The following is a 27,366-nucleotide window of genomic DNA, read 5'->3' on the forward strand; positions in this document are numbered from 1 at the left end:
TAGAGTTTCTAGAGTTTTTATTATTCAAAATGAGTTTCATTTCAATTCAGGTACTTGAAAGAAGGTTCTAGTCTGTTACTTTGACACAGCACAAGATCAGTAGTTTATTCCGATGAAGTATTCCACCCAAATGAAAGCATAACATGCAAGTATTTATTTATTTCAACCACTCCTATTTGAAGGTCCTTATTTTTGGAGAACAGCCAGGCATTTTATTATCCACTCTTTCCATTCCTTAAAGGCTTCCACGGGTTTCGGTAAATTCCCATTATCCTCACGACTGTGTTCTGGAGTTGCTCCAGGTATGTCAGAAGATTCATCATCAATCCACCTCACCAGTGCCTGGAAAAGCATGAAAGATGCGTATTTCAACAAACCACAACAAAATACTATCAGGCAAGAGAGGAGCATTGGCTTCTAGATCATAGGGTGACATATTACCCCATGGAGATGCTGCATTTGATAATGATGGTGTGAATATGAAATAATGCTTATGATATACTAAGTGAAATGGCACATACCAAATATACACAGAATTACAAATGATGTCAAAAGTATGCATTGAAAAAAGATGAAAAAGAAATACACTCAGTCTTACACTTTGTTACTAGCATGATAGGATATTATTTTTTCTCAACTTGCTAAATATTTCCCAAGGCATTATATTAATTTGACATGTACGTATATACACATATAAGTGTCCACACAGGCCTGGGTAGACATATGTATGTGAAAACACGTGTGTAGACATTTCTGTGCAGTCACCTGAATGCACAGTCATACCTGAGAACAGACACAAGAATGTATATTGATGTTTGTGGGCAAGTGTGAGCACAAACACATGCATACTGAGATTAGGTACTTTCCTTCTTCTTTTTTAAAGAAAGTCATTTTTTCCTCCTAATGAACATCATACCTCTGTCCCATATTTGGAAAGATAAATCCTGTCCACACACTTACAGGGTTTAAAAAATGAACTTTGCCACACATATCAATACTTATTCTGTTCTGCAAAGTCAAGCTCTCTTGCCTTAAATGGAAGAGAAGCAGGGAAACTTCTTCCACTATTTCTCATTGAACTGTAAGCATAAATCACTCAAAGGCAAGCTGAAGTTTTTAAGAAGGGCATTTCTTCATGTTTTTAAACCACAGCTTCCTGCTTATCTTTACACTAATTTCCTCTGATAAATTATAACTCTAGAGAAGGATATAATAGAAACGTCAGTTTGCTACTCAGATAACCACTTCCCCCTCTTTACACTGTCCACCCCTCAAATTACTTTGTATCTTTCTACAATGCAGAAGCCAATAGCACACTGCAACTTGCGCAAACAGATAGGGCAAAGGTTTAGAGGACGCCGGTCAGCTTCTTCCAAGTGGTTGGAGCCTTGCATTAGGCATGCAAGCCACTGGCAGTGTCGCAGTCCAAATATGTGTCCGATCTCATGGGTTAAAGTCTGCAAGACAATCATGTTGAGGCTTTATAAGACCACCACCACATTAAGCTACGCATCTCTTCTTTTTCTTGCTTTTCCAAGAAACATAGGAATCAACTCCCTTACCATTATCACCAAAACTTCACTCCATCCAGACCTTCAAAGACTTAATAATCCCTCATTTCCCCAAATGTCTTACTGCCTTTCTTGCTATAGACTTCCTCAATCTCAACATCGCTGACATGTTGGACCAGGTTGTGGGAGGCTGTCCTGTGCATTGTGCCATACTTTGCAGCATCCCTGGCTCTACCCACTAGATACCAACAGAACTCCCTCCCTGATGGTGAAAATCAAAAATGTCTCCAGACATTGCTAATATCCCCTGGATGGCAAAATCACCCCTGGCTGAGAACCCTTGATCTAGACTAGGGTACTCATTGTAATTCGGATTCTGGGGCCCTTCCCTAGAGATGCTGATTTCAGTAGGTCTGGGAGAAAGGGGGCTTGATCTGCATGTTAATGAGAACATCAGGTGGCAATGACACAGGGGGCCCATGGAACACACTTTGACAATGTAGTTCTCAGAGGTGTAGCTGTCAAACCCCAACAAATAGTACAGGTAAAAGCAGAATTTCTCTAGCTGAAGGAAAAGCCCATCTCTCTGGCTATGGAGAAAGGGGAGATAGGCTTTCCACAAAACCGAGTTGGGGATATCAGGAACCACCAGGACAACTACAGTCGAGGGTAGCCTGGAGCCCAGGGCAGGAAGGCCCATGCTCCCAGAGAGGCCAGAGCAGAGGTCCTCCAGAGGCCTGGGGAAAGCAGCTTTGCCCAGTGACCACAGTAGCTTGAAAAAGCAGGTTACCCACTCACACCAGAATTCAGGAATTACACTAATAGCACATGGGTACGGCCAAGGCTGTGTGTAACTAGTAGTACAAAAAAACTGGCACTGATACTGTAAATTTCAATATGAAGGTATCCATTTAAATTGTTTTACTGATCATTTCAGTCAAGCACTATGCATCAAAATTATACAAACAATACAAACTCATTTATAATATTATCTTAAGGACTGACAATATACAGTTTACGGAACTAAGATCTCTTTTAAACAATCGTCCTGTCGGATTTTTTTAATAACTTACCTTACAGGATCGAAGTAGTAAAACGCTAGTTATTTCTGGAATATAATAGTTGTCAAAAATTGAATAGTCACTTGAAGATGTTTTCTTGAGCTTCTTCACTTTGCCTTCATAGCGCATGCTATAAAAATCACTGCCATACCTGGCAAAGCTGAATATCCCCACACCTACAAAATGAGGACAAGCAGCGACAGAATGAGTAAGGTCCCTGAGGAAAGACCAAAGAAAGAAGAGCCTGCTGGCCCATCTGGCCAGTGAGTGCACCTCTGTGTCACTGTGTCCACACCATCTGATACACTTACGGTTTGCCACCAAAAAGGAAGACTTTTGCCCCAGATTTCCCTATCAAAATATTTTTCTGCTATCCACTTTGCCTTGCCCTGTAAAACTTAATGGACTTGAGGTCAAATACTTAAGAAACTGAAGTTTCAGATTCTTTTCCCACAAAAGAAGTCTTTTTCTGAAAGTAGCAAGTACTCCAAATCAAGTACTCAAAAAGGAATCATAAAAAATAACCACATGGGTTGGGCGTGATGGCTCACACTTGTAATCCTAGGACTTTGGGAGGCCGAGGCAGGTGGATCACCTGATGTCAGAAGTTCAAGACCAGCCTGGCTAACATGGTGAAACCCTGTCTCTACAAAAATACAAAAATTAGCCAGGCATGATGGTAGGTGCCTGTAATCCCATCTACTCGGGCGGCTGAGGGGGCAGAATGGCTTGAACCCAGAAGGCGGAGTTGCAGTGAGCCGAGATCGCACCATTGCACTCCAGCCTAACGACAGAGTGAGACTCCGTCCCAAAAAAAAAAAAAAAAAAAAAAAAAAAATCACATGAACAATAGGCAGTCATGATTTCACTCTTTAAGGACACACTAAACAGATCTGTTACACGTGTATCTGGAGGGGTTGCTGGCCTTCCCTCATGCAGCACTGACTGAGGACAACTGCCCTGATGTCTTGAAGACCATGCTTTAAACCACGGCTTTAGACAGAATAACCTCTTCCCCTGCCCCACCCCCACTCCCTTTTTAAAGAGCAGCCCAACTCTATTATGTCACTGGTGTCTGGTGACCAGAATAAATACCTGTGTTACATTTAGAGTTATATCAACTGTCTCTGCAAGCACAAGAGAACACGGTTTGCTACATAACTCACCCTACAGAGTAGTGCTTCAGAATTCGACTTGTTTACATGATGACTTTTATTTATGTCTCTCATTCAGATTTTAAAGTAATACATTTTTAAAGAAAATAAACCCATAGTAGATTTGTCCAATCTAATTTGATTCAAAAACCACTTCCTCACCTCCCTTTACCCAGAAAGTGTAGACTGATACTCGAAAATTAAGGAAAGATAGCATTCCGGAAATTAAGAAAACACTACATCTATTCCTGTATCACAAGTAACCCCCTCTGGCCAATCAAGTGTGAGCATATTTCACTACGGTAATACTTTCAGCAAGGACATTTCTTTCTTCCAATAATCCTACAAATAGATTATTTTCTTTCGTAGTCAACGCGTCTCACTTTAAAAATATCAATCTTTGTAAACTTGGAGAAAACAAGACCACTGTGTTAAGATATTGTCACTGTCTAATCCTGCTACTTTCCTATGTAAATCTTTTATGTCATGTAATATTTAAGAAACTTAGCAAAAAAAGAATTAAAGTAAATACAGTTTGGGGAAATGTTTCCTGACCTCCTCAAATACATAAGATAAATTAGCTAGCAGTATCTAGATAAATGAACAAATGGTTTTAAAATTATTTTTTTAGCTGGGTGTGATGACTCACACTTGTAATCAAAGCACTTTGGGAGGCTGAGGTGGGAGGATCGCTTGAGCCCAGGACTTCCAGATGAGCTTGAGCAACACAGGGAGAGCCCATCTCGCCAAAAAAAAAATACAGTAAAACAGCCGGGTGTGGTGGTCCTGTAGTCCCAGCTACTCGGGAGGCTGAGGCAGGATGATCCCCTCAGCCCAGGAGGTTGAGGTTGCAGTGAGCCATGATCACACCACTGCACTCCAGCCTGGGTGACAGAGGGACACCCTGTCTCGAAAGAAAAATAAAAGGTAGATAGAATTATTTTTCAATGTTTCCATCTCTATCAGGTTAATAATAAAAGAGAAAACTTATGATAAAAAGCTACCTCACACCACCAAAATCAGTAAGAGAGTAGTGACCCACGTCTCCAAGAGTGCATGTTGGTAGGGCCATGGGGGCCACAAGAAACCTCACAAAAATGGAGAATAAAGAATAAAGGAGTAAGTGGGAAGAGGCTCTATAACCCTACAGCCCCCACCTCTAGTAGAAACATTTGCCCCAAAAAGCTTACCACCCCACACAAATCCTAAGGCTGATGTAACATCCAGACAGACCATAAACTCTCAGGATAGTCCCTGTACTTACTTCCCATCCCCAGAACACTAATGAACCACTCCCCTTGGGGGGCCTTTTCCCTTTCAAGTCTGTCTTGGATTCTTGGGGATGAAGTTAGAGAAGTAAGAACAAAAATGAAGGGGAGGGGAGAAGATAAGTAGAGAGATGACAAAAAAAAAAGGTTAAAAATATGACTGGTTTCCAGAACCTCTCCCATCCCCAATATTAGCATGCAGAGTTCCGAATGAGTCAAGGTTTACTATATACCTCAAATCAAAGATGGAAGTTTTGACTCTTTACATTAAAAAACAAACGCCGTAGGATGAGAAAGAAGCATACACTTAGTCTATGGCTATTCTATCTGTGCAAGATGACTATGAAAAGAATTGAAAACAAGTTAGTAAGATTTTCACATCCATTAATAATAGCTCAAACTGTAATTGCTTTAATTCACCTTGCTACTGAATTACTGACGTTTACTAGCTGTTATGCTGAATGCCTATATATGTGCCAGGCCTATATATACTTTTTTTTTTTGAGCCACAGTCTCACTTTATTGCCCAGGCTGGAATGCAGTGGCGTGATCATGGCTCACTGCAGCCTCAACCTCCTGGGCTCAAGCAATCCTCTCACCTCAGCCTCCTGGGTAGCTAGGACTACAAGTATGTGCCACCATGCCCAGCTAATTTAGTTTTTAAATTTTTTTTTTTTTGTAGACATGTAGTCTCACTATGCTGTCCAGGCTTATCCACACTTTTTATGTACAGGCACTTTTATGTAAATTATCTCCAAATGACTCCATGATGTGGGTATTGTTACCTTTAAGGTCATGTAGGTAGTGAGTGGCCAACTGGAACCTAGATTATCAGAATCTACCAACAGCACACTTCCCATCATGGCATAATGTCTCAACTGAAAATACCATACAGTTTTAAATATCAATATGATTCTTGGTTGGAATTTTTTCCCTCTTTTAACATCTTCAAATATTCTCAAGCTGAAGAAGCTTCTAACCACAATGCCAAAAAAGGAATACCATCTGTCAAAGAGGCCTGTCCAAAGACAAAATTCCACGAGTCTGTTGGGTAAAGATCAATCATTGTTATTCCCACAACACAGAAGGCATCTTCAGGTTTCTTCTTTTTCAAGAACTTCAGGATGTCCCCTATTTAAAAAGAGATACATAAATGTATGAGTGTATATTATATACATATACTCAGTTCGAATTGCAAGTTGTGTAATTCACCTGCATGAATTTGTAGGTTGTGTGTGTTCTCATTGACTCTAAAGGAACATCTTGTTGCAGAAACAGGAACTGGTTCTAGGAGTTTTACTCTCAAGCCATAGAAATATGCTTTACAGTAGCCCGTGAGCCATTTAATATATTCTTCACTGATAATTCTGGTGTTTCCTAGAGAGCCTATAATATGGAAGAACATTTAAAAACAGACTTTAAGATGATTATTCAGTGTTTACCCAGTCTATGAGTAAGAAGATTCAAATTAGAAACAAAACCAAGTCTAAATTTTCAATAACCTTTATCATTCATTGGTGTTGCTATGAATTAAAAAGAAACAAAATGTTATCTTTTAAGTCAGTTTGGCTACAAAACTTGTACCACCACAATGAATATCAAAAACGATCCTAAAACGGGCCATCTGAATCAGACCAATAGCCTGGACTATTCCTGACAACAGCGCCATTGCAAAACCAAACCAAAACCAACACATTACTAGTATTTACCAATGGACTGTATATAAATGCTGCGTTTGTTTGGAGAGGGTGTCTTTCTGTAAGGATCACTGAAGAACTGTTCAAAGTCTTGGGGAGCCTCAGGGTGGGAGGTGATCCAATCTGATGGAGAATGCAAGGTAATGGGTCCAAAGAGATCACTGGCTCGCTGGAAGGCTTCATTCATTAAACGTTGTTCCCCAGCATCTAATTTCTCATACTGTGACACAAGCACTGGGTTCTTTGAAATGAGAGCTGTTTTTAGTGTCTGTTCAGAGTGCCGTATTATTTGCATCTAACAAAAAAACACAAGTAGTCAAATATAAAAATACATATCCATATTGGGGACTTACCTATCCTCCATATTTTAGCTCTGATTTCTCCCTAGAGTGAAATGACTGATTGCTAATGCTTTAGAGTGGTCACACTTAGAGTGGTTTCCTCACGTACAATCAATTTCTTGGGGATCTAAGAAATTAAGACAATTATGAAATCCACTCCTCCATCTCTTATGGAACCTGCTCCCATTACAAAAACTAGTGGTGGCCAGGCGTGGTGGCTCATGCCTGTAATTTCTGCACTTTGGGATAGGAGGATTGCTTGAGGCCGGGAGTTTAAGAACAGCTCAGGCAACATGGTGAGACCCTGTCTCTACAAAAAATTTAAAAATTCCCTGGGCATAGTTGTGCACATCTGTGGTCCTAGCTACCAGGGAGGCTGAGACAGGAGGATCACTTGAGCCCAGGAGCTTGAGGCTGCAGTGAGCCATGACTGTGCCACTGCACTCCAGCCTGGGCAAGAGTCCAAAACAAACAAAAAAACCTCATGGTGACCATAGGAGCAGGACCTCACACCCAACTTCCTTCTTTTGGAGAATAATATTGGCCTGGCACAGTGGCTCACGCTTATAATCCCAGCACTTTGGGAGGCCAAGGCAGAACGATTACTTGAGCCTAGGAGTCTGAAATCAGCCTCGACATCATGGCAAAACCCCATATCTACAAAAAAATTAGCCGGATGTGGTGGTGTGCACTTGTAGTCCCAGCTACTTCTCAGGCTAACGTGGGAGGATCATCTGAGCCCAGGAGATCAAGGCTGCAGTGGGCCGTGATTGTATCACTGCACTCCAGCCTGGGCAATAGAGACTCTGTCTCAAAAAATAATATTATGAATTAACTCATTAGTGCCACATGAAAAATACTCATCGTTTCTAATGTGACTCAAAGATCTTCAACATCAAATAAAAACAAAACTAATGTAAGCCCTATCATTTCTGCAATTTAACTGCAGGCTAAGAAACTACAGCTTAGCCACTGAAGTTTACAGCCTCAAAGTCACGTCAGATTAGGGAAGACATCAGATGACTAATCAAAAGCCAGCCTCACAACGACAGGTTTCCTCCATTCACATCGTGTTCCTATAGAGAGCTTTCATCCTTCCTCTTGAATGGGTCCGATGTTCCACCACGAGGCTTTTTGAATTAGATAAGGAAAAAGTTGAACATCTCTATATGGATCATCTCTCATATTTTCTAATTATCTAGATTTTGCCAGTTTAATGACAGACAACTGATGGGAAAACTTAAGCTAATGTCTGCTCTGATTGAACCTATAATTTCTGGGGTTGAAGAGGCGGGCTAAAATTCCAGATCAAATGTCTCTGTACTCAAAGCTCTGATATGAGCACAGGCTCATCCTCACTCCTACACAACTGGGCTGAAATCTGACTTCTACAGGACAAAACATAAAACAAGATGCACTTTCCTGTGGTCTACCTACCTTGATTAGGAAGAAATGCTCCCATGGAAGGTTTTATCTTACAAGGACGGACATGTCTGGGCCTGGCTGGAAAAAAATTGTGGAGTGTGCCTTCATCTTAATATTAAAAAGGCAGTGTGAAAGGTCAGGAAGCCTCCTCTTGCCTCCCAAGCCTAATCTAGGGAAGCTGCGGGAGAAGATGGGCAGGGGGCGCAGAATTCGGTCACTGCAGTGGGCTGGAGGCCTAGGATGCTTTGGTCCCAAAACCAGAACATCCCGGGCAAATGGGGAGGAGCTGGCCACCCTGGCTGGTTGCCTATAGCAACTCGTACTGTGGGCTCTGGTCCGGGCAGGCACAACCCAGTCCCCGGCTGGGGGTGGAGTGGGGGTTCCCCAGGGACCCTCGCTTCGCCTTCTTCCCCAGGAGCGTCGGGAAAGGCCTCCCTGGCTCCCTAGAGGCACTCGGTCCCCGCTGACCTCGCGACTTCCGCCACGTCCGCCCCACCTACATCCTCATCCCGCTCCACCGACCGCGACTGGCCCCCGCCTCTACGACCCGGCTACCCTGCCTAGAGGCCCCGGCCCAGCTCTGACAGCACCCGCGAACCGCCCTGACCCAACAGGCCTCGACACCACCCACCCGCGGCAGCCCTCACGCGCGTGCGCACCGCGTCCCTTCGCACTACGCCACGCCACGCCCACTGGCGCACGCCTCTTCGCGCCACGCGCCGCACCGCGCCGCTCCGTCGCGCACGCCCTGTGGGCCCGGGCCCGGCCCCGCTCACTGAGCGCGCGGCCGCCTGGGCAGGCGCAGAGCTGGAGTTCGGCGGCCGCGGCCCGCCTCTTCCAGAATGGAGGGTAGCGAGGGGACGAGAAGCCGCAGCTGTCCGTCCGGCAGTCGCCAGTTCCCCGCCTGCCCTCGCGGCGGCTCCGCGGCCTGGTTCTCGAGAGCCACAGACGCGCCCGCGTCGCTGGGGTCTCCGGTGTTGGAACGTCCTCGGCAGGCCGCGGGTTTGAGAGACATCCCCGGCGTGACGAATGCAACCAGCGTGGCCCCAAATGAGTCGGCGGCCGCCGCAGGTTGACGTAGAGCCCCAGCGCTCCCCGAGGCCGTCACCCGCAGCACTTTCCCTTCTTTGTTGGGGGCCGCGGGGGCTGGAACCCAGACGCGCAAGTGTGGGGCGCGTCCTCGTGGAGTCCCTGGCGCTCCCAGGCCAAAACCCGGATGCCGAGGGGAGGCCGTGAGTTCGGAAAGGCAGCGCGGGGCCGGCATTAGGGCTGAGCTAGCTGTGTGGCCTCGGGTGGGACGTTCAGTCGCCCTGGGCCTCGCCATTCTCTTTTTCTTTTTCTTGCTTGCTTTTGTTTTTTTTTTTTTTTTGGAAGACGGAGTCTTGCTCTGTCCTCCAGGCTGGAGTGCAGTGGCACAATCTCGGCTCAGTGCAACCTTTACCTCCTGGCTTCAAGCGATTTTCCTGCCTCAGCCTCCCCAGTAGCTGGAACTACAGGTGCCCGCTATCACGTCCGGCTAATTTTTGTGTTTTTAGTAGCGACGGGGTTTCACCATGTTGGCCAGGCTGGTCTCGAACTCCTGACTGCAAGTGATCTGCCCGCCTTGGCCTCCCAGAGTGCTGGGATTACAGGCGTGGGCCACCGGCTTTTTTTTTTTTTTTTTTTTAATACGGGTTTTCACCCTGTTACCCAGGCTGGTCTCGAACTCCTGAGCTCGGGTGATTCCACCCCCCTCGCTCTCCCACAGTGCTGGAATTACAGGCGTGAGCCACCGCACCCGGTATCAGTTATTTTGAAGTCAGGCCATATTACCATCCTCTGGATTTTCCTCCTCATAATTCTCCTTCCCAGTCTCCAGGAAAGACAGGCACATTTTCTTGATGACTTCAGCACTTGTAACCCCTTGTTGGCTCTCCTTAGAGGACATTAACTCTGTGTGTTTAACCTTTCAACTTCGAGGATCTCTTTAGCCCTTCCTTATTTGTTCACCCTCCTGGATCATGAAATCTCCAAATTTGTCCTTTGAACCCAGTGCCCAGATCCACCCTCACCTGAACCCATTCTTGCATAAAATGGATTCCTACCATGACTATTCTCAAAGTTTGAAGTTGAGAATACTGATGCGCCACTCCTGCTTCGATGCTTGAGAAGTCGTGGGCTTTCTTGCATGTGCCTTTTGACTGGGCGCCTATCTCCCGACAGCCTGAGGTGGTGTAGCATAGGGGCGAAGGTGGACTGTGCTTGAATCCCAAAACCCTCACTAGCGTGGGACCTGTGCCAGTTACCTGACTTCTTTTGTAAAACGGAGACAATTACAGCACATCTTTTTTTATTATTATTACTTGACACGAAGTCTCGCTCTGTCGCCCCGGCTGGAGTGCAGTGGTGCGATCTCGGCTCACTGCAACCTCTGCCTCCTGGGTTGAAGCGATTCTCGTGCCTCAGTCTCCAGAGCAGCTGGGACTACAGGCACCCGCCACCACGCCCGGCTAATTTTTTTTTTCTGTTTTTAGTAGACACAGGGTTTCATTGTGTTAGCCAATTTTTGTATTTTTAGTAGAGACGGGGTTTCACCATGTTGGCCAGGCTGGTCTTGAATTCCTGACATCAGGTGATCCACCTACCTCGGCCTCCCAAAGTGCAGGGATTACAGGTGTGAGCCACTGTGCACCACCTACAGCACATCTTAACAGAATTTTAGGGATCAAATGAGTTCCTTTGGATATTGTGCCTGTTTTTGACTGAACGGCTGTCTTCTGACATCCTGAGTGGCTTCTTTAGCTTAGTTGTCACCTCTTCTATAGCCTCATCCTGCCTCATGACAAAACTCTTCTGCCTGTTCACTGCCTTGTGTGTACATAATAATACTGCAATCGTCTGAGTCACAATGATTGTAACCTAGTTCTTACATGTCACCCTTACTCAACTGTGAGATGCTCGAGGGTAAACACTCTCATACGAAGTGTCTGAAGCGTAAAAGGTATTCACTAGATTTTCATTCAGTTTTTTGGTATTCATTAAAAAGAACTTCATTTTGCATTTAAACTGTTTAAATTTCTGAATCATGAACTTTGTTCTTGCTCCCAAATTTTAGGATAGCATATTTCTGCATGGTCTAATATTTATTTTCTTAAATAACTGACCAGGCATGGTGTCTCATGCCTATGATCCCAGCACTTTGGGAGGCTAAGACAGGAGAAAGGAGAATCACTTGAGCCTAGGAGTTCCAGACCAGCCTGGTCAACATAGGGAGACCCCATCTCTAAAAAAAAGAAAAAAGTAAAAAAAAAAAGCTAGGTGTAGTGATACATGCCTGTAGTCTCAGCTACTTGGGAGGCTGAGGTGGGAGGATGGGTTGAGCCTGGGAGATCGAGGCTGCAGTGAGCCGTGATTCACAGCACTTCAGCCTGGGCAACAGAGTGAGACCCTGTTAAAAATAAACAAACACTTTAGTGTTTCGGGGGGGTTAGGTGTTTTTTTTTCATTAGAAGGAAAAGACGCTTTCTCTTACTAAGGTATTTTTGCCTGTTAACTAATATGCAGTTGCAGAATGAGCCATAGGCTGTCTGCATTTCAAAAAGCACTACAAGTTCTGATACTTAGAAATGAGTATATATGCCAGTGGCCCAAGGTTGGAAAAGAAAGTTGGTAACAACATTAGAAGGTGGCAGAAAGCAGGAAAGAAATGTAACATATATGGCAGATGAAGGGTTTTAAAATAGCTTTTACATATCAGCACGGAAAAACACCATGACGTAAAAATGAGCAAAAAATATGAACCACATAACCCGAATGGTCCATTAACATCCATGTGTTCAACTTTACTGAACACATGAATGAAGTAAAATGAAAACCACGCTAATAATTTTTTCTTACCTGCTAATTTGGCCAAACTTTATTTTGAAATAATTTCTAGCTAAAAGTGGCAAAAATAGTATAAAGAATCCCTACATTCTCTTCACCCAGATTCCCCAGTGCTTAACATTTTACCTCATTTCTTTATCATTCGCATCCTTTTTGTGTCTTTATCTCTGTCTCTATCTGTAAATATACATTGTTTTCCTGAACCATTTGAGAGTAAATTGCAGGCTGGGCGAGGTGGCTCATGCCTGTAATCCCAGCACTCTGGGAGAGTGAGGTGGGTTGATCACTTGAGGTCAGGAGTTTGAGACCAGCCAGACCAAAACGGTGAAACCCCGTCTCCACTAAATATACAAAAATTAGTGGGGCATGGCGTTGCATGCCTGTAATCCCAGCTACTTGGGAGGCTGAGGCAGGAGAATTGCTTGAACCCAGGAGGCAGAGATTGCAGTGAGCTGAGATCACATCACTGCACTCCAGCCTGGGCAACAGAGCAAGACTGTCTCCCAAAAAAAGTAAATTGTAGACATGATGCCCTGCACTCCAAAATACCTCAGAGTATATTCCCAAAAATCAAGCACAGTTTCAAAAGTAGCCACGGTACAACTAAAACATGAGTCCATACTGACATTTCCAGTTCCAGTCCAGCCTGACACCACAGAGTTCATTCATTCTAGCCTTCCATTTTTCCATATGTATGATGTCCTTCGCCAGTAGAGAGAAACCTGGCTCCTGTTATTCACAATTTATTTATTTATTTGCTCTGTACTAGAATATGTACTAAAAATAATTTCAGAATTCCTAATCCATAGCACTGCAGGAAAACAATTCTACCAATTAGTATTTATTTAGGGTTGTTTATAGCCAGAAGATATATGTTAAAATAACTGTGTTCGAGTTACCTACCTGGGTTAGTTCTTCCCCCTCCCAATTCTGCCCTTCAGTGTAGTATTGTTATTAACATGAAATATAGTTAGGTTCATTTATTTTTGTTTGCATTCCATTTTATGAATTTCCCCCCAACCTTGATCTTTTTTTGAATGTGTGATACATTAATATGGTTACTAAAAAGTTGTCTTTGATGATAACATCCAATGATGGTAGATTATCCTGGCGGAACTGTGTATAAACAGGTCGAATCTTTCTGGTGAACAACCTGACATGGAGTATTAATAGCTTTTAAAATGTTCATACCCGTTGACCCAAGAAGAGACCTCACAGACTTATGGTTAAGGATAGTCACCAAAATATTATTTATAATTATGAAAATTAGAAACAATCAAAATATCCAGCTATTGGAGACTGGAAAAGCATAAATTATTAATCATAGACCATAAATTACATGTACGTTCATATGTTAGAATACTAAGCATCTATTTAAAGTCATTTCTCAGCTGGGCACAGTGGCTCATGGCTGTAATCCCAGCACTTTGGGAGGCCAAGGCAGGCTGATCACCTGAGGTCAGGAGTTCGAGACCAGCCTGGCCAACATGGTGAAACCCCGTCTCTACTAAAAATACAACAATTAGCCAGGCATGGTGGCACATGCTTGTAGTTCCAGCTATTTAGGAGGCTGAGGCAGGAGAATTGCTTGAACCCAGGAGACGGAGGTTGCAGTGAGCCGTGGTCCCACCACTGCACTCCAGCCTGGGTGACAGAGCGAGATTGTCTCAAGAAAAAAAAAATCATTTCTCAAAGACAATAGTGACCTATAGAAATGCTAAGGGGAAATAAAGTGTGACACAGAAATGTTTACACATTGTAATTTTTTTTTTTTTTTTTTTTGAGACCGGGCCTCACCCTTTCACCCAGGCTGGAGTACAGTAGTGTGATCACGGCTCACTGCAGCCTGGACCTCTTGAGATCAGGTGATCCTCCCACCTCAGTCTCCCAGCTAGCTTGGATTACAGGTATGCACCATCACACCTGGCTAATGTTTTGTGTTTTTTGTAGAGAGGGGGTTTCACCATGTTGCCCAGGCTTGTTTTGGTTTTGAACTCCTGGGCTCAAGACATCTGCATGCCTCCACCTTCCAAAGTGCTGGGATTACAGGCATGAGCCACCTTGCCTGGCCTATACATTGTAATCTTTTGTTTTAAAAAGATGTGCTTGGCTGGGCGCGGTGGCTCATGCCTGTAATCCCAGAACTTTGGGAAGCTGAGGCAGGCAGATTATCTGAGGTCAGAGGTTCGAGACCTGCCTGGCCAACAAGGTGAAACCCCATCTCTACTAAAAAATACACAAATCAGCTGGGTATGGTAGCACATCCATGTAATCCCAGCTACTTGGGAGGTTGAGGCATGACAATCACTTGAACCCAGGAGGTGGAGGTTGCAGTGAGCTGAGATTGCGCCACTGCCCTCACTCTGTGTCAAAAAAAAAAAATGCTGATAAGTAATAATCTATGAATAATGAGATATTTGGTGGTTTTGATTTCTCTTTCTCTGTCCCTCTTTACTTATTAATTTGCATTTTCCAAACTTTCTACAATAAGTATTATTACTTTTACAGTCAGAAAGCAATTTAACAAGTCAGTAATGTATTAATATTTAGGCATTCCTAAATATACAAATGACCCTGAGGCATAACAACTTCTCCATGCTTTCTAGGTGGTTCCCTGCCTCTGTCTTTCTGCCTACCCTTTCAACTGCTCCTCAATCTATTTTTCTATGGTCTCTGAATTTTACTTACACCAACACACCACTAACTAGAGATTCATTTAGATTAACAACCAAGCCATCCTTTGTCTTCCTAATTTCTTGACTTTATTTTAAAATTACTATATGGACCAGGTGCAATGGCTCATGGCTGTAATCCCAGCACTTTGGGAGGCTGAGGCAGGCGGATCACTTAGGTCAGGAGTTTGAGACCAGCCTGGCCAACATGGCGAACCCTCGTCTCTGCTACAAAAAAAAAAAAAAAAAAAAGAAAAGAAAAAGAAAAAAAGAAAATTAGCCAAGTGTGGTGGTGCACGCCTGTAGTCCCAGCTACTTGGGAGGCTGAGGCAGGAGAATCGCTTGAACCTGGGAGGCAGAGGTTGCAGTGACCTGAGATCACACCATTGCACACAATAATAATAATAATAGTAATAATAATAATAAAATTACTATGTGTATGAAAATATTCCAAGTACACATTTTTAAAAGCTAAGAAGTACTAAAAGCATTGTAATGAAAAGTAATAGTCCCCACCCCATAGGCCAACTTCCTAGAGGCTACTGTTCTCAACTCTTTGGCTGTTTTTTTCTGGTATTTAACTCCGTGTTTCTCAACAATGTGTGTATAATGAGATTTCTTGATCTTATAATTTTAGGTAGCATCTGTTAGTTTATTGCCATGAGAGATGAGGACTTAACTCTCATACATCATACTTTCTACTTATCATTCCTCTTGTGATTCTATCATAAATTTTGGCTGAATCTGGTGGTCAGTGTTTACATTATGATAATTATGCAAACATTGTGCACTACAGAGCCAAATAGCATACTATGACCATGCTTTCCTTCTTGTAGAACCTCTTTATTTTTGCCTAGAGTTAATCATCACTTGATTTCTATTATTTATTTTCTTAAAAGATTATATAATATGCATGTGCTTCATTTTTTATGGTTCTCTGATTCTTTACTTTGTTTTTTAATGCTTCGCTACATGGCCCATGCACACTGGTTACATTTTTTTTCTGGGTACCTTCATCTCCCCATTCATATCTATACTGGTTGTCCATGGGCCTACTGCATAGCTGTTCCTAGGACTGCAACTACACTTTGTTCTGTTGGATCCCCTGTTTCTTAAATTATTAAATTCTGTGTCTTCCTCTTTCCTGGCTGACTCCTTTGGTTTCAGTAGCACATCCCCAGAACCTTCTGGAATAAAGGTACATAGAGATAAATATTGTGAGATCTTTGACATCTGAAAATATTTTTATTCTGCCCTCATACTTCATTGAGAATTTATGTGGGTTGACGTGGAATTCTAGATTGCAAATCATTTCCCCTCAGAATTATGAACAGTTTGCTCCAGTTTCTTCTGACTTCCAAAGTTGCTACTGAGATATTCAATGCCATTTTGATTCCTAGTCCTTTTTTATATTATCTGTTATTTTTAGGAAGATTATAGGATCTCCTTTTTATCCTTAGAGTTCTGAAAGGTTATAAAGATGTGCCTTAGCCTGAGCCTTTCTTCCCATTCATTTTGTGACTCACTTAGCAGGTGGTTCGATACTGAGACTCTTATCCTTTCATTCTGAGAAATTTTCTGGTATTATTTCTTTGATAATTTCCTGCCCTCCATTCTTGCTGGATGTTGGACTTTCAGAGTGGATCCTCAAATTTTCTTCTCTCTCACATTTTTCCATGTTTTTGTACTACGGTCATCAATTATTTTCTATCTTTTCTTTTGAATACTTACTTTATTCTGCTTTTTCATAGCCAAAATCTCTTTCTTGTTATGATTATTTTATTTTGCACTCTGCTATGGTTTGAATGTCTGTGTCCCCACAAAATTTATATGTTGAGACCTAACCCCCAATGTGATAGTATTTGTAGATGGGAACTTTTGAGAGGTGATCAGGTCATGAGAATGGAACCCTTATGAATAGTATTAGTGACTTTATAAAAGAGACCCAAGGGAGTCAGCTCACTCCTTCCACCACGTGAGGCCACTGCAAGAAGACACTATCTCTAAACCAGAAAGCAGGCCCTCCCCAGACACAAGATCAGCACCTTGATCTTGGATTCCAGTCCCTAGAACCATGAGAAATAAATTTCTGTTGTTTATAAACGACACAGTTTATCATATTTTGTTATAGCATCCCAAACAGTCTAAAATACATCCTCTCATTTCATGGATAAAATGTCTTTTCTTACTTCTCTATAGATAGTAACTATACTACTTTTGAAGATTTGTTCTGTTGTTTCCTCTGGTCTTTTTGTTTCATGTTAAAACTTTCCATAAACATCTGGTAATCTTTGGCTATCTGTTAAGATTTCATTATGAGGCACAAAAAACTGGTGGGGGGTTCTGTGTTCATGAATGTGGCTTATTCTCAGAGGCAATCTGGCAGAGAATCAGCTTATTCACTGAGGGGAGTCTCCCAGTGTCTGAACCTGAAAGTTTCCTCTCTGTGACCATCCCATTTTTTCCCAGAATAGGATCGTTTAATGACTGCCAGTGTTCTGGAAGCAGGTGCAGTGAAGAGCCTAAGAGTCCCACTAATGTGTGTGTGAATTCTGAATCCTTAGTCACCGTGTTCATCCCTAACCCATACCGCCACAAGGACTCTCAAGTCTCACAACAAATTCATTTTAACATACCAACCAAACATAAAACAGCAACCCACTTCACTTGTGACCTCCACAGAAATACTGAAGATGTCCTCTGTGTCCTTTTAGACTTTCTGGGGGAGGGGACAGCTGCTGCCCAGAAGCAAGCAGCTTCCTTTTGGCCAGGTCAGTGCAGGGAACCAACAAAGACAGGGACCTATGGCCAGAAGAAGCACAGCCGCAACGGATATCTGATTGGACTGAGCCAGGAAAGGCCTTCTTGCCCTTAGGGACCCCTCAAGGCTTTTTTCCCACAAGATGGAAACTGCTTGGCTCACTGCTGTGCTAAATGCAGGTGCCAGCCGAGGGGGTTACCCTAGGACCATGAGCCATTAACAGCTTGTCTCAAATTCACTTCTCCAAGGCAGTCAGCGACTCCCCACTGAACACCTGTGGGTTCCTGCTGGTGCTAACTTAGGCACGGGGCTAGCAGGTCCCTCCCCTGTAGCAGATGATGAGAGCAAGTGTGGTGCAGGAGGAACTGAAAAGAGAGCGTCGTCAGAGGCGACACTTGCGTGGATTAAAACCATATATTCTTGTGCAATGTAAAAATGCCAACTTGCATCAGCATAACGAAGGACACACTTAGAATAGAAAAGCTGAGGAGGACAGAAGAATAGGAAGAAGAACAAAATCATGCCTGGTCCTTTTGCCCAGAAATGACCCATGTGAACCTTGGCTGAACTTTCAGACTTTTTCGTGGTGCACATTTTTCAACATAATTTGACAACGAGGGACCTCTAGAATTGTACATTCTAATTTTTCAGTCCATTTATTTCTTATTCCAGAAAGAATCCATGTATCAGGTAGCTCATCACAGTGTTTAATTCTGAAAAGCTGAAAGATGGATGCTCGCCACTAGTGTTTATAAATAAGTTCAATAAAGTTATGCTCTCACAATAAAATATGTAGTCATTAAAAAGAACAATCTCATGCTCTGCATATTATCATGGAAGGATGTCCCCAAGATCTTGCTGAAATTTTTTAAAAAGTCCCAAGCAGTGTATATATAATTTGAAACTATTTATATAAAAATATGGGTGTATATGTATGTAAAAAATGATGTTTGGGCCGGGCATGGTGGCTCACATCTGTAATCCCAACACTTTGGGAGGCCGAGGTGGGTGGATCATTTGAGGTCAGGAGTTGGAGACCAGCCTGGCCAACATGGTGAAACTCCATCTCTACTAAAATATATATAAAAAAAATTAGCTGGGATGTGGTGGTGGGTGCCTGTAATCCCAGCTACTGGGGAGGCTGAGGCAGGAGAATCGCCTGAGCCTGGGAGGCGGAGGTTGCAGTGAGCTAAGATCTCCCCAGTGCACTCCAGCCTGGGCAATAAAGTGAGACTCCATCTCAAAAAATAAAAAAAAATAAAAATAAAAAGGATATTTGCCAAAATGTTAATAATGGTTGTCTTTAGAAGGAGGGCTTTTTGTGCTGTTTACTTTCTTCTTGATATTTTTTAGCAATATTTATTTTGCAATGAGCATTTACTAGCTTTATATTTTTTTAACTATTTACCTTGAAAAAATTATGTAAATCTATGTTTACTATATAAAATACATTTATTTTGTAGTGAGTGAAAATGAGGGTTACAAAACATATACATAGTATATCATATTCATATGTGATAGTTTTATATATAAATTTACATATTTCAGTTTATAAATACAAAAATACATATTCACACATTTGATATATATCATGTGCATTTAAATTTTACATGTATATATAAAAAGTTTTAAAACACTATTTTTTTAAGATTATGCTTATATTTTGAATAATAATTGTATTTCCATTCTGGGGAAAAGAGTAACATTTTGGAAACCAGACGCAGTGGCTCACACCTGTAATCCCAGCACTTTGGGAGGCCAAGGCAGGTGGATCACGAGGTCAGGAGATTGAGACCATCCTGGCTAACATGGTGAAACCCTGTCTCTACTAAAAATACAAAAAATTAGCCGGGCATGGTGGCGGGCACCTGTAGTCCCAGCTACTCGGGAGGCTGAGGCAGGAGAATGGCGTGAACCCGGGAGGTGGAGCTTGCAGTGAGCTGAGATCGCGCCACTGCACTCCAGCCTGGGTGACACAGTGAGGCTCTATCTCAAAAAAAAAAAAAAATCTTTTTTTATTATATGCTTCACTAACCTATACAAATAACATTTTTAAGCACTTATTAAATAAAAGCAATAATGGAAAACTTAATTTCTATAAATTGCTAACATTACAATTAAAACCTCTGCATACTATAAACTGTGTGAAAATTTTGCATGGCTTTAAAACTATCACGAGGAGTCCACATAAAATCTACCACAAAGGTACAGTTAAACTGAAATTATTTTAATCTTATTTTCATAAAAGACATAAAATCTTTCAGATTTGTCAAAATTGTTGACACCAAACACTTAATTATCACTATGTTTAAAGTTTCCTACTTGACTTTACATAGAAAAATACTCAAGATATCACAGCATGGAAAAAGATATCCTATTTGCCTGAAATCATCTTTAAAATCTGTGTACTTTATTATGCATCAAAAAAGGCAATTTGAATGACAACTATAGCTTTTAAGGCAAATAAACTTAAATGAACAGTTTTATTGACAAATATAACTTAAGAATTTTACTGTTCCACTAAGAAAAACAATATTTGATTTCCTCGACAATGTATCAGAAATTCACCCACAGGTATTTAAAAAGTCATCTGAGTCATGTGATTTCAAAGGTTTGCATTTATGTAACTATCAAATAGTATGTATTTTGCTTCCCTGAATGCTGTTTCGTAGACTGATACTGATATATCGGGAAACAGAACTTTTTTGAAAGTCCACTTAATTTAGATTTTCTAAAAACGCCTTTATTTCAAAATTTTAAAGATTTCATAAATACTGCAGATATAACAAAAACCAATACGGTATCTTTCTCCCCAAATTATAAGCACTGGTTTTAACAGCTACAACAATGCAAGTTGCAGATTTCTCAACAAGATGGTTTGAAAACTAGACTACAGTATAAAATAAGGTACTCAAAATACTCTTATAAAACATGTTCTGAAAAAATTCCAGGTTCTAACTCCTAAGAGCCATAGGGTCTTGGGCAAAATCAAGGGCAAATTATTTAACCTCTTTGAGACCTAGGCTCTTCATCTATAAAATGCAGACAAAAATAGTGCCTGCAAGGCAGGGCATGGTGGCTCAGGCCTGTAACCCTATGACTTTGGGAGGCTGAAGTGGAAGGATTGCTTGAACCCAGGAGTTTGAGACCAGCCTGGCCAACACAGTGAGACCTCTACAAAATAAAAAATAAAAAAATCAGCTGGGCGTGGTGGCACATGCCTGTAGTCCCAGCTCCTAGAGGGGCTGAGGTGAGAGGATGGCCTGAGCCTAGGAGATTGAGGCTGCAGTGAGCCATGATCATGCCACTGCACTCTAGCCTGGGTGACAGTGAGACCCTGTCTCCAAAAGTAATTAATTAAAAATAAAATTAAAATTAAAAAATATAGTACCTGCATTATTGGGCTGTTGGGAGGATTAATTTAAAATACATAAAATGCTTAGGACACTGTGAGGCACACATGAAAGTGCTCAATAAATGTTGCTCTTGGCTGTTACTAACTTATCACAACTACTTCTATTTACAGATCTCTGAAACTAAGACCTATACCACTGATTACTGTGTAATGAGCCTTAAAGATGTCAAGGTTTTTCTGTATGTGGACAAGACACCTTTGGTCTCTATCTGGCCAAAAAGGGCAGCACAGGGAAAGAAAGAGGCAGTGAGAGTGAATATCCAAAGGGTGAGGACAAGCAGCACAGGAAGGAAGGCACAGGAATGGGAGAATTGGAGCATGGACTAAATTTCACTTACTTCCTAATTTGTTCCCAGCCATCCTGATGACTATGAGCTCCTTTCAGGAGGGCACTTGAGATTGTGTAAACGTGACCTGCTAACTGCTGCATGTCTATACAGAGTACAAGCGCCGGGCTCCCTGACAGGCAGCATGGCTGAATTTCCACTTACAATGACAACACAGCAGTAAACTTTTTTTTTTTTTTTGAGACAGACAAAGTCTCACTCCATCACCCAGGCTGGAGTACAGTGGCGCCATCTCCGCCTCCTAGGTTCAAGCGATTCCTGTGCCTCAGCTTCCTGAGAGTAGTAAACTTTAAGCTTTAAAAATGTGGTTAGTTATTTCACCATTTGGAATGACCTTGCTGACAAAGGTTTCCATGTTACCACCTCAACAGCAAAATGTCAAAACAAAGACAAAAACAAAAAACGGCACAATGAATACCATGACCAGATGTTTGGGAGGTAAGGGAGCAAGAAAAGAAAAAAGTTACACATATTTTACACATATTTCTTAAAATATCTGATCCAAACCAAAAGACACAGAATATACATTTAAAAACTTATGTATTGTTTCTCATAGCAGTTTCTGGGTTAAGGTGACAGATTTCATTTTGCTCCCTCCTGAAACCTTAAAACCATGCTAAAGAAATATTGTTAGGCTGGACACAGTGGCTCACGCCTATAATCCCACACTTTGAGAGCCTGAGGAGGGCAGACAGCTCGAGCTCACAAGTTCGAGACTATGGGTAAAATGGCAAAACCTTGTCTCTACAAAAAAAATGCAAAAATTAGTTGGGCGTGGTGGCACACACCTGTAGTCCCAGCTACTTGGTAGGCTGAAGCAGGAGGACTGCTTGAGCCCAGGAGGTCGAGACTGCAGTTAGCTGAGATAGTGCCACTGCACTCCAGAGCCCGGGTGACAAAGTGAGACCCTGTCAAAAAAAAAAAATTATTAAAGACTAACTCATAAGGATAAAGTAGGAGACACACGATAAAAAAAAAAAAAATTCTGAAAGTAGATAAACAAGTGAGTACTGCCTCAGCAGACCCAAGAAAGCCTGATCTCAAACTAAAAAGAAAGGTGAAGTTGAGAACACAATCCTCAGAAAGCAATGATAACGAAGAGGGGTGTCTCTAGAATAGGGAACTGGCTGGAAGCTGTTATGGAGCAGATTCCTAAACCATCTCTCTCCCCTCTTCAAGCTGCCAAAGGTCTAGTCTCTAGAGGAGGTAAACTGAGGCTCCCTGGACTGGGAGAAACCACGCTCAGTTGTGAACAAATGTACTGTACAGAAAACTGAGGATTTAAGTGACAATACACATAGTAAATGCTGTGTGCACAATAAATGAAGCTTTCTTCCACCACTCAGCCACCAGAATACCACCAGCAAGACCTTCATGCTTCAAGCAGGACACAGGAAAAGGCCCTTCCCTGCCATCGCTCCTCTAGAGCTTACTCTCGAGGACAGACCTCAAGATACTGACAAGAGGGATTTCCCCCAATGAAAGAGACAATGAAAATCATCCAATGGTTAAGTCAAAATTGATAAGGCCCACCCACTTGCTCAGAGCTTCCAACTGGCTACATAGTACCACAATGTTAAAGAGGAGCAGAAAATTAAGAATTAATAAACATCTGAATATGAAATAGAAAAACCAAAACAAAGAATAGGAAGAAGCAACTTAGAAGAAACAAACCATGCAGAGGAGAGAAAAAAAACCTGTCATTAATAGCCTCAGAAAGGTAAGAGAAAATACTATATCCAAGACACAGAAACAGGATTTTAGTATTTTTTTAAAAGGAAGATTCTAAAAACAAAAGAGCTCTTAGATAGTAAAAATATGGTAGCAGAAAGGAAAAACTGGAGAGTAGGGTTGGACGACCAAGATAAGGAAATCTTTAAAAATTGAACGCATACACATACCCCAAAGAGTAAGAGACAAAGAGGAAAACTGGGGAGAAATGATAAGAAAGTCAGAAGACCAAAACAGGAAGTCCAACGTTCAACAAAATCACAGCTCAAGATAAATATGAGAGAAAAGAGGAAGTTGTCAAGAAAAGTTCTCAGAATCAGAGGACACAATTGCCAGATTGAAAATGCCCACCAAAAATACCTCGTGGATGAAAGCAGCCCACACAAGGGCGGAACACCATAGATAGCGAAGATTCTGTAAGTTTCCAGCCACAAAGAATCAAGAATCAGTGTGGATTCAGACTTCTCGACAGCACACTGATAAAGTTTCTACTCTCCTTTCCATGCCCTGCTCTGACATTCATTTCATCCTACCAGATTTTTTCATTTGACCTAATTCTAAGAACTGGAAGAGGGCTTTGAAGACTTCAGAAGCTGAAGACACAAAGTAGCCCATCCCTCTGCCCAGTTTGTTTTATTCTCCCTATTTTGGTTATTATGATTTCTTAAATCCTTTCATTCTTTTCACTCAGAATGAGACAAGTAATTGATTTCCTTATCAAGAGGCCAGGCAGTCCATTTTTCATGGCGTTCAGCGTGCACAGCAAATCTAAAACCATTGTCTGGCAAATGCAGCTTGCAGCCGCAATCATTTTTTTCATCAGGTAAGCCAGCTGGCGTATGTTTTTAAAATGTTATTGTTAAGTATTGTCTTTTACTGGTGAAATCAATGATAACATTCTTTACTTTGTGGTTGTGTTACTCAAAACGAGGATTTTTAACAATGATAAAAATAAAGCTTGTTAGATCATTTTTAATGGTAATACATTTGTTCCTGAAGATTTGATTAAAGAGAACTAGGCCAATCTAAGCAGACTCCAAATGAGGTAGAAAGTCCATAGAGAACGGGGAAAAAAGGAAGTTGTGGAACCACAGACACAGTAAAAGGAAAAAGCTGGCCAGGCGCGATGGCTCACACCTGTAATCCCAGCACTTTGGGAGGCTGAGGTGGGTGGATCACTTGAACCCAGGAGTTCAGGCAACATGACAAAAGCCCCATCTCTACAAAAAATGAGCAACATGACAAAACCCCCATCTCTACAAAAAATGAGCAACATGACAAAACCCCCATCTCTACAAAAAATGAGCAACATGACAAAACCCTCATCTCTACAAAAAATACACACAAAAAACACATTAGCCAGGTGTGGTGGTGTGCACCTGTAGTCCTAGCTACTTGGTAGGCTGAGGTGGGAGTATCGCTTGAACCTAGGAGGTGGAGGTGGCAGTGAGCTCAGATTGAGCCATTGCACCCCAACCTGGATGACAGGGTGAAAGAGTCCCCGGGGGAAAAAAAAAAAAAGGCAGAAAGAAAAGAAAAAAATTTAATTAAATTATTTATTTTTGTGACAAGGTCTCTTTCTGTCTCTTTCTGGAGTGCAATGGCATAATCATAGCTCACTGCAGCCTCAAACTCCTGGGCTCAAGGCATCCTCCTGCCTTAGCCTCCCAAAGTGTTGGGATTACAGGCATAAGCCACTGCAAGGCTAGATTTTTTCTTTCTTTGAAACAAGATTTGGCTCTGTCACCCAGGCTGGAGTGCAGCAAAACAAGGGGAGAAAAATGAATGCAATGGATATGTGTTTGCCAAAGTTTCAATCCTGTCCGGTGGAGACACTGCACTGGCACAAATTTTGAAGAGGAAAAAGAGGAGGTTGGGGGGGAGAGAGACAGCGAGCGAGTGTAGCCTGCAAAATGCAACAATGCAGTCTCCATTTTGAACAATGCGCCTCTTTCCTCTTGTAAATCTAGTTTTTTGCCACTTGATGTGCCGTCGCATTTCCCCTCTGTTTGCGGGGGAGGCGGGGTTGGGGGAGATCGGAGCAGGATGCACAGCACACGAGTGAGAAAGGGGGGAGGGCAGAGGAGGTGGGGAAGGAGTCTGCAGCAACCGGGCTGGGTGGGTACCTGGAGTGCTGCTGTAGGTACTATGGCTCCTGAAGCTGCTTTCTGTGCAGTAACTGGCGTCGTCGTCGTCGTCGTCTTCCATCTCCTCCGGATAATCGGAGTCATCGTCGTCCTCCTCCATCTCATCCTCCTCGTTGTCCTCAGACTCCTGGGTCTCCTCGAAGTCGCCGTCCTCTTCCTCCTAGCTCCCGTGGTCATCTTACACCACTTTGTTGACTACCCTCCGGGCCGCGGTGGTCCGGGACAGGTGGCTGCCGCCGCCCCCGCCTCCTCGCCCCTTCCACCCGGGCGCTGGTGCTTGGGGGACCAGCGGCAGCTTCCTCCGGCTACTGGTGCTCCCCCTGGGCGAGCTCAGCCACGTCTTGGAGGCTGCCTCAACCTAGGCGGCAGCCCATCTGCCCCTGCTGCTACCGCGGTGCCGCGAGCTGAGCACCCCCATGGGTCCGGACTTGGGCGGCCGCGGCGGCGGGGCCGGGATGCAGCGCTCTGCAGCGGCAGCCGCGGGCTGCTTGGGCTGCCTGCCCCGCCGGCCCCTAATGTTGGAGCCGAGGCGGGGGAGAAGGGAAAGCGGGGGAGAAGGGAAAGCGGAGGAGGAGGGACGGGCGCGGGTGGGGGAGCCCCGGGGCCGGGTGGGGACGCCTGCGAGGCCGCGCGGGAGGGGCCCGGTCGGCGGAAGCGGGTGGAGGGAGAAGGCTCATGCCGAATTGCTGGGGCCCCACTCAGGATCGGCTTCAGCCGCCCTCTTGTTTCATCCCTCTCCCGCAGCGCGGTCACGTGAGATGCGCCACAGACGACTGCACTCCAGCCTGGGTGACAAGAGTGAAACTCTGTCTCAAAAAAAAGAAATAATTAAAAGTGTAAAGGGAACACACATCATGAAAGAAGAATGAGCTATTTGGGGAACAATCCCAAAGAAAACTCAGGCCCAAAGGATGGGAAGTGCCTTTATACTGCCTTCTGTCTGGCAACTGTCAGGATCTTTGGTGAGATAGGACCCCCAAAGGTCTAGAGAATGTCCAGCCAGGCAAGTGGCAAGAGGCAAGCCAGACTGCTGCAAGCCTATCTGTGCTGTGCATGCACTAAGCTGCATCAAAATGATGCTTCCAGGAGGGCTGCATCACCCTGCAACTTGGAGCAAAGCCCAGTTTAGCCAAATGACCCTTCAGCAGACCCTTCCTAGAGTTACCTCTGTTGTTTGCAGAGTTAAGAAAATCAGCTGGTGTTGTATTGCCTTGCTTTTAAGATCAACTGTGAGCCGGGTGCAGTGGCTTACGCCTGTAATCCCAACACTTTGGGAAGACGAGGCAGGCGAATCACTTGAGGTCAGGAGTTCGAGACCAGCCTGACCAACATGGTGAAACGCCGTCTCTACTAAAAATACAAAAATTAACTGTGCGTGCTAGCACGTGCCTGTAATCCCAGCTACTCGGGAGGCTGAGGCAGGAGAATCGCTTGAACTCAGGAGGTGGAGGATCACGCCACTGCACTCCAGCCTGGGTGACAGAGCGAGACTCTGTCTCCAAAAACAAAAGGATCAACTGTGGGGTGGGGGCACAGATCAGTTTTCTGCAGAGAGCCATGATACTAAGCCAGAAAGATACATCAAGACTCGGGAAACTGTTCTGCAGTGCAGAGTCTGCAGAGAACAAGTATAGACTCACTGGATGGTCAGACAGGAAGGGATCTTGGGCGTCATCTTCCTAAACCTTTGTTTTCCATAAAAGGAAACAGAGGCTCAGAAAGGAGAAGTAATTTTCACTAGGCTGTACCCCAAGTTTGTGAAAGAGATGAGGCTCAGACTTGGTGTCTCCAGCCCTGAACCTGCAGCAGAGCTGGCTGAGAGCAAGCCTGTGCGAGTGGCCCAGCCTGCCCAGCCTGCCCTTTCTGTTTCCTCTCTTGGATGGAGCCCCTCCTCCTCCATCCACAGCCTTCTAAGAGCGGGGCACAATCAGGTGTGTGTAAGATGGGCAGGAGGCAGGATGGGTTTCCCTTA

At 43.3% G+C, this 27,366-nt stretch overlaps 1 protein-coding gene across 6 annotated transcripts; it reads right to left on the reverse strand.

The window, feature by feature from the left end:
- On the reverse strand, window positions 1–26,687 carry AMZ2 (archaelysin family metallopeptidase 2). Of its 6 annotated transcripts, none has more exons than XM_030828421.1 (8): window positions 25,374–26,686; window positions 8,470–8,535; window positions 6,704–6,986; window positions 6,207–6,380; window positions 5,997–6,125; window positions 2,585–2,748; window positions 1,281–1,457; window positions 2–342 (listed from the first exon to the last, which is right to left on the reverse strand). In XM_030828421.1, the coding sequence occupies exons 3-8, from the start codon at window positions 6,984–6,986 to the stop codon at window positions 187–189; spliced, it is 1,083 nt and encodes a 360-aa protein (XP_030684281.1). In that variant the 5' UTR covers window positions 8,470–8,535; window positions 25,374–26,686; the 3' UTR covers window positions 2–186. The 6 variants fall into 6 exon arrangements, 5 of the variants coding, with proteins under 5 accessions (XP_030684279.1, XP_030684281.1, XP_030684280.1 ...); XM_030828420.1 differs by lacking the exon at window positions 25,374–26,686 and adding an exon at window positions 9,089–9,165; XM_030828419.1 differs by lacking the exon at window positions 8,470–8,535 and having other exon boundaries at window positions 1–1,197; window positions 25,374–26,687.
- Between the last annotated feature and the right edge of the window lie 679 nt (window positions 26,688–27,366).

Source organism: Nomascus leucogenys, chromosome 14 (assembly GCF_006542625.1).
Source record: "Nomascus leucogenys isolate Asia chromosome 14, Asia_NLE_v1, whole genome shotgun sequence".
Classification (NCBI taxonomy): Eukaryota; Metazoa; Chordata; class Mammalia; order Primates; family Hylobatidae; genus Nomascus; species Nomascus leucogenys.

What these genes read in the sequence shown, in the direction of transcription:
- AMZ2 (XM_030828418.1), bottom strand. Translation starts at nt 25,571, where the DNA reads ATGACCACGGGAGCTAGGAGGAAGAGGACGGCGACTTCGAGGAGACCC. An exon ending in CATTTATATACAGTCCATTG is followed by an intron (nt 6,381 to 6,703) that starts GTAAATACTAGT and finishes TCCATATTATAG; the next exon opens with GCTCTCTAGGAAACACCAGA. An exon ending in CAACCTACAAATTCATGCAG is followed by an intron (nt 6,126 to 6,206) that starts GTGAATTACACA and finishes CTTTTTAAATAG; the next exon opens with GGGACATCCTGAAGTTCTTG.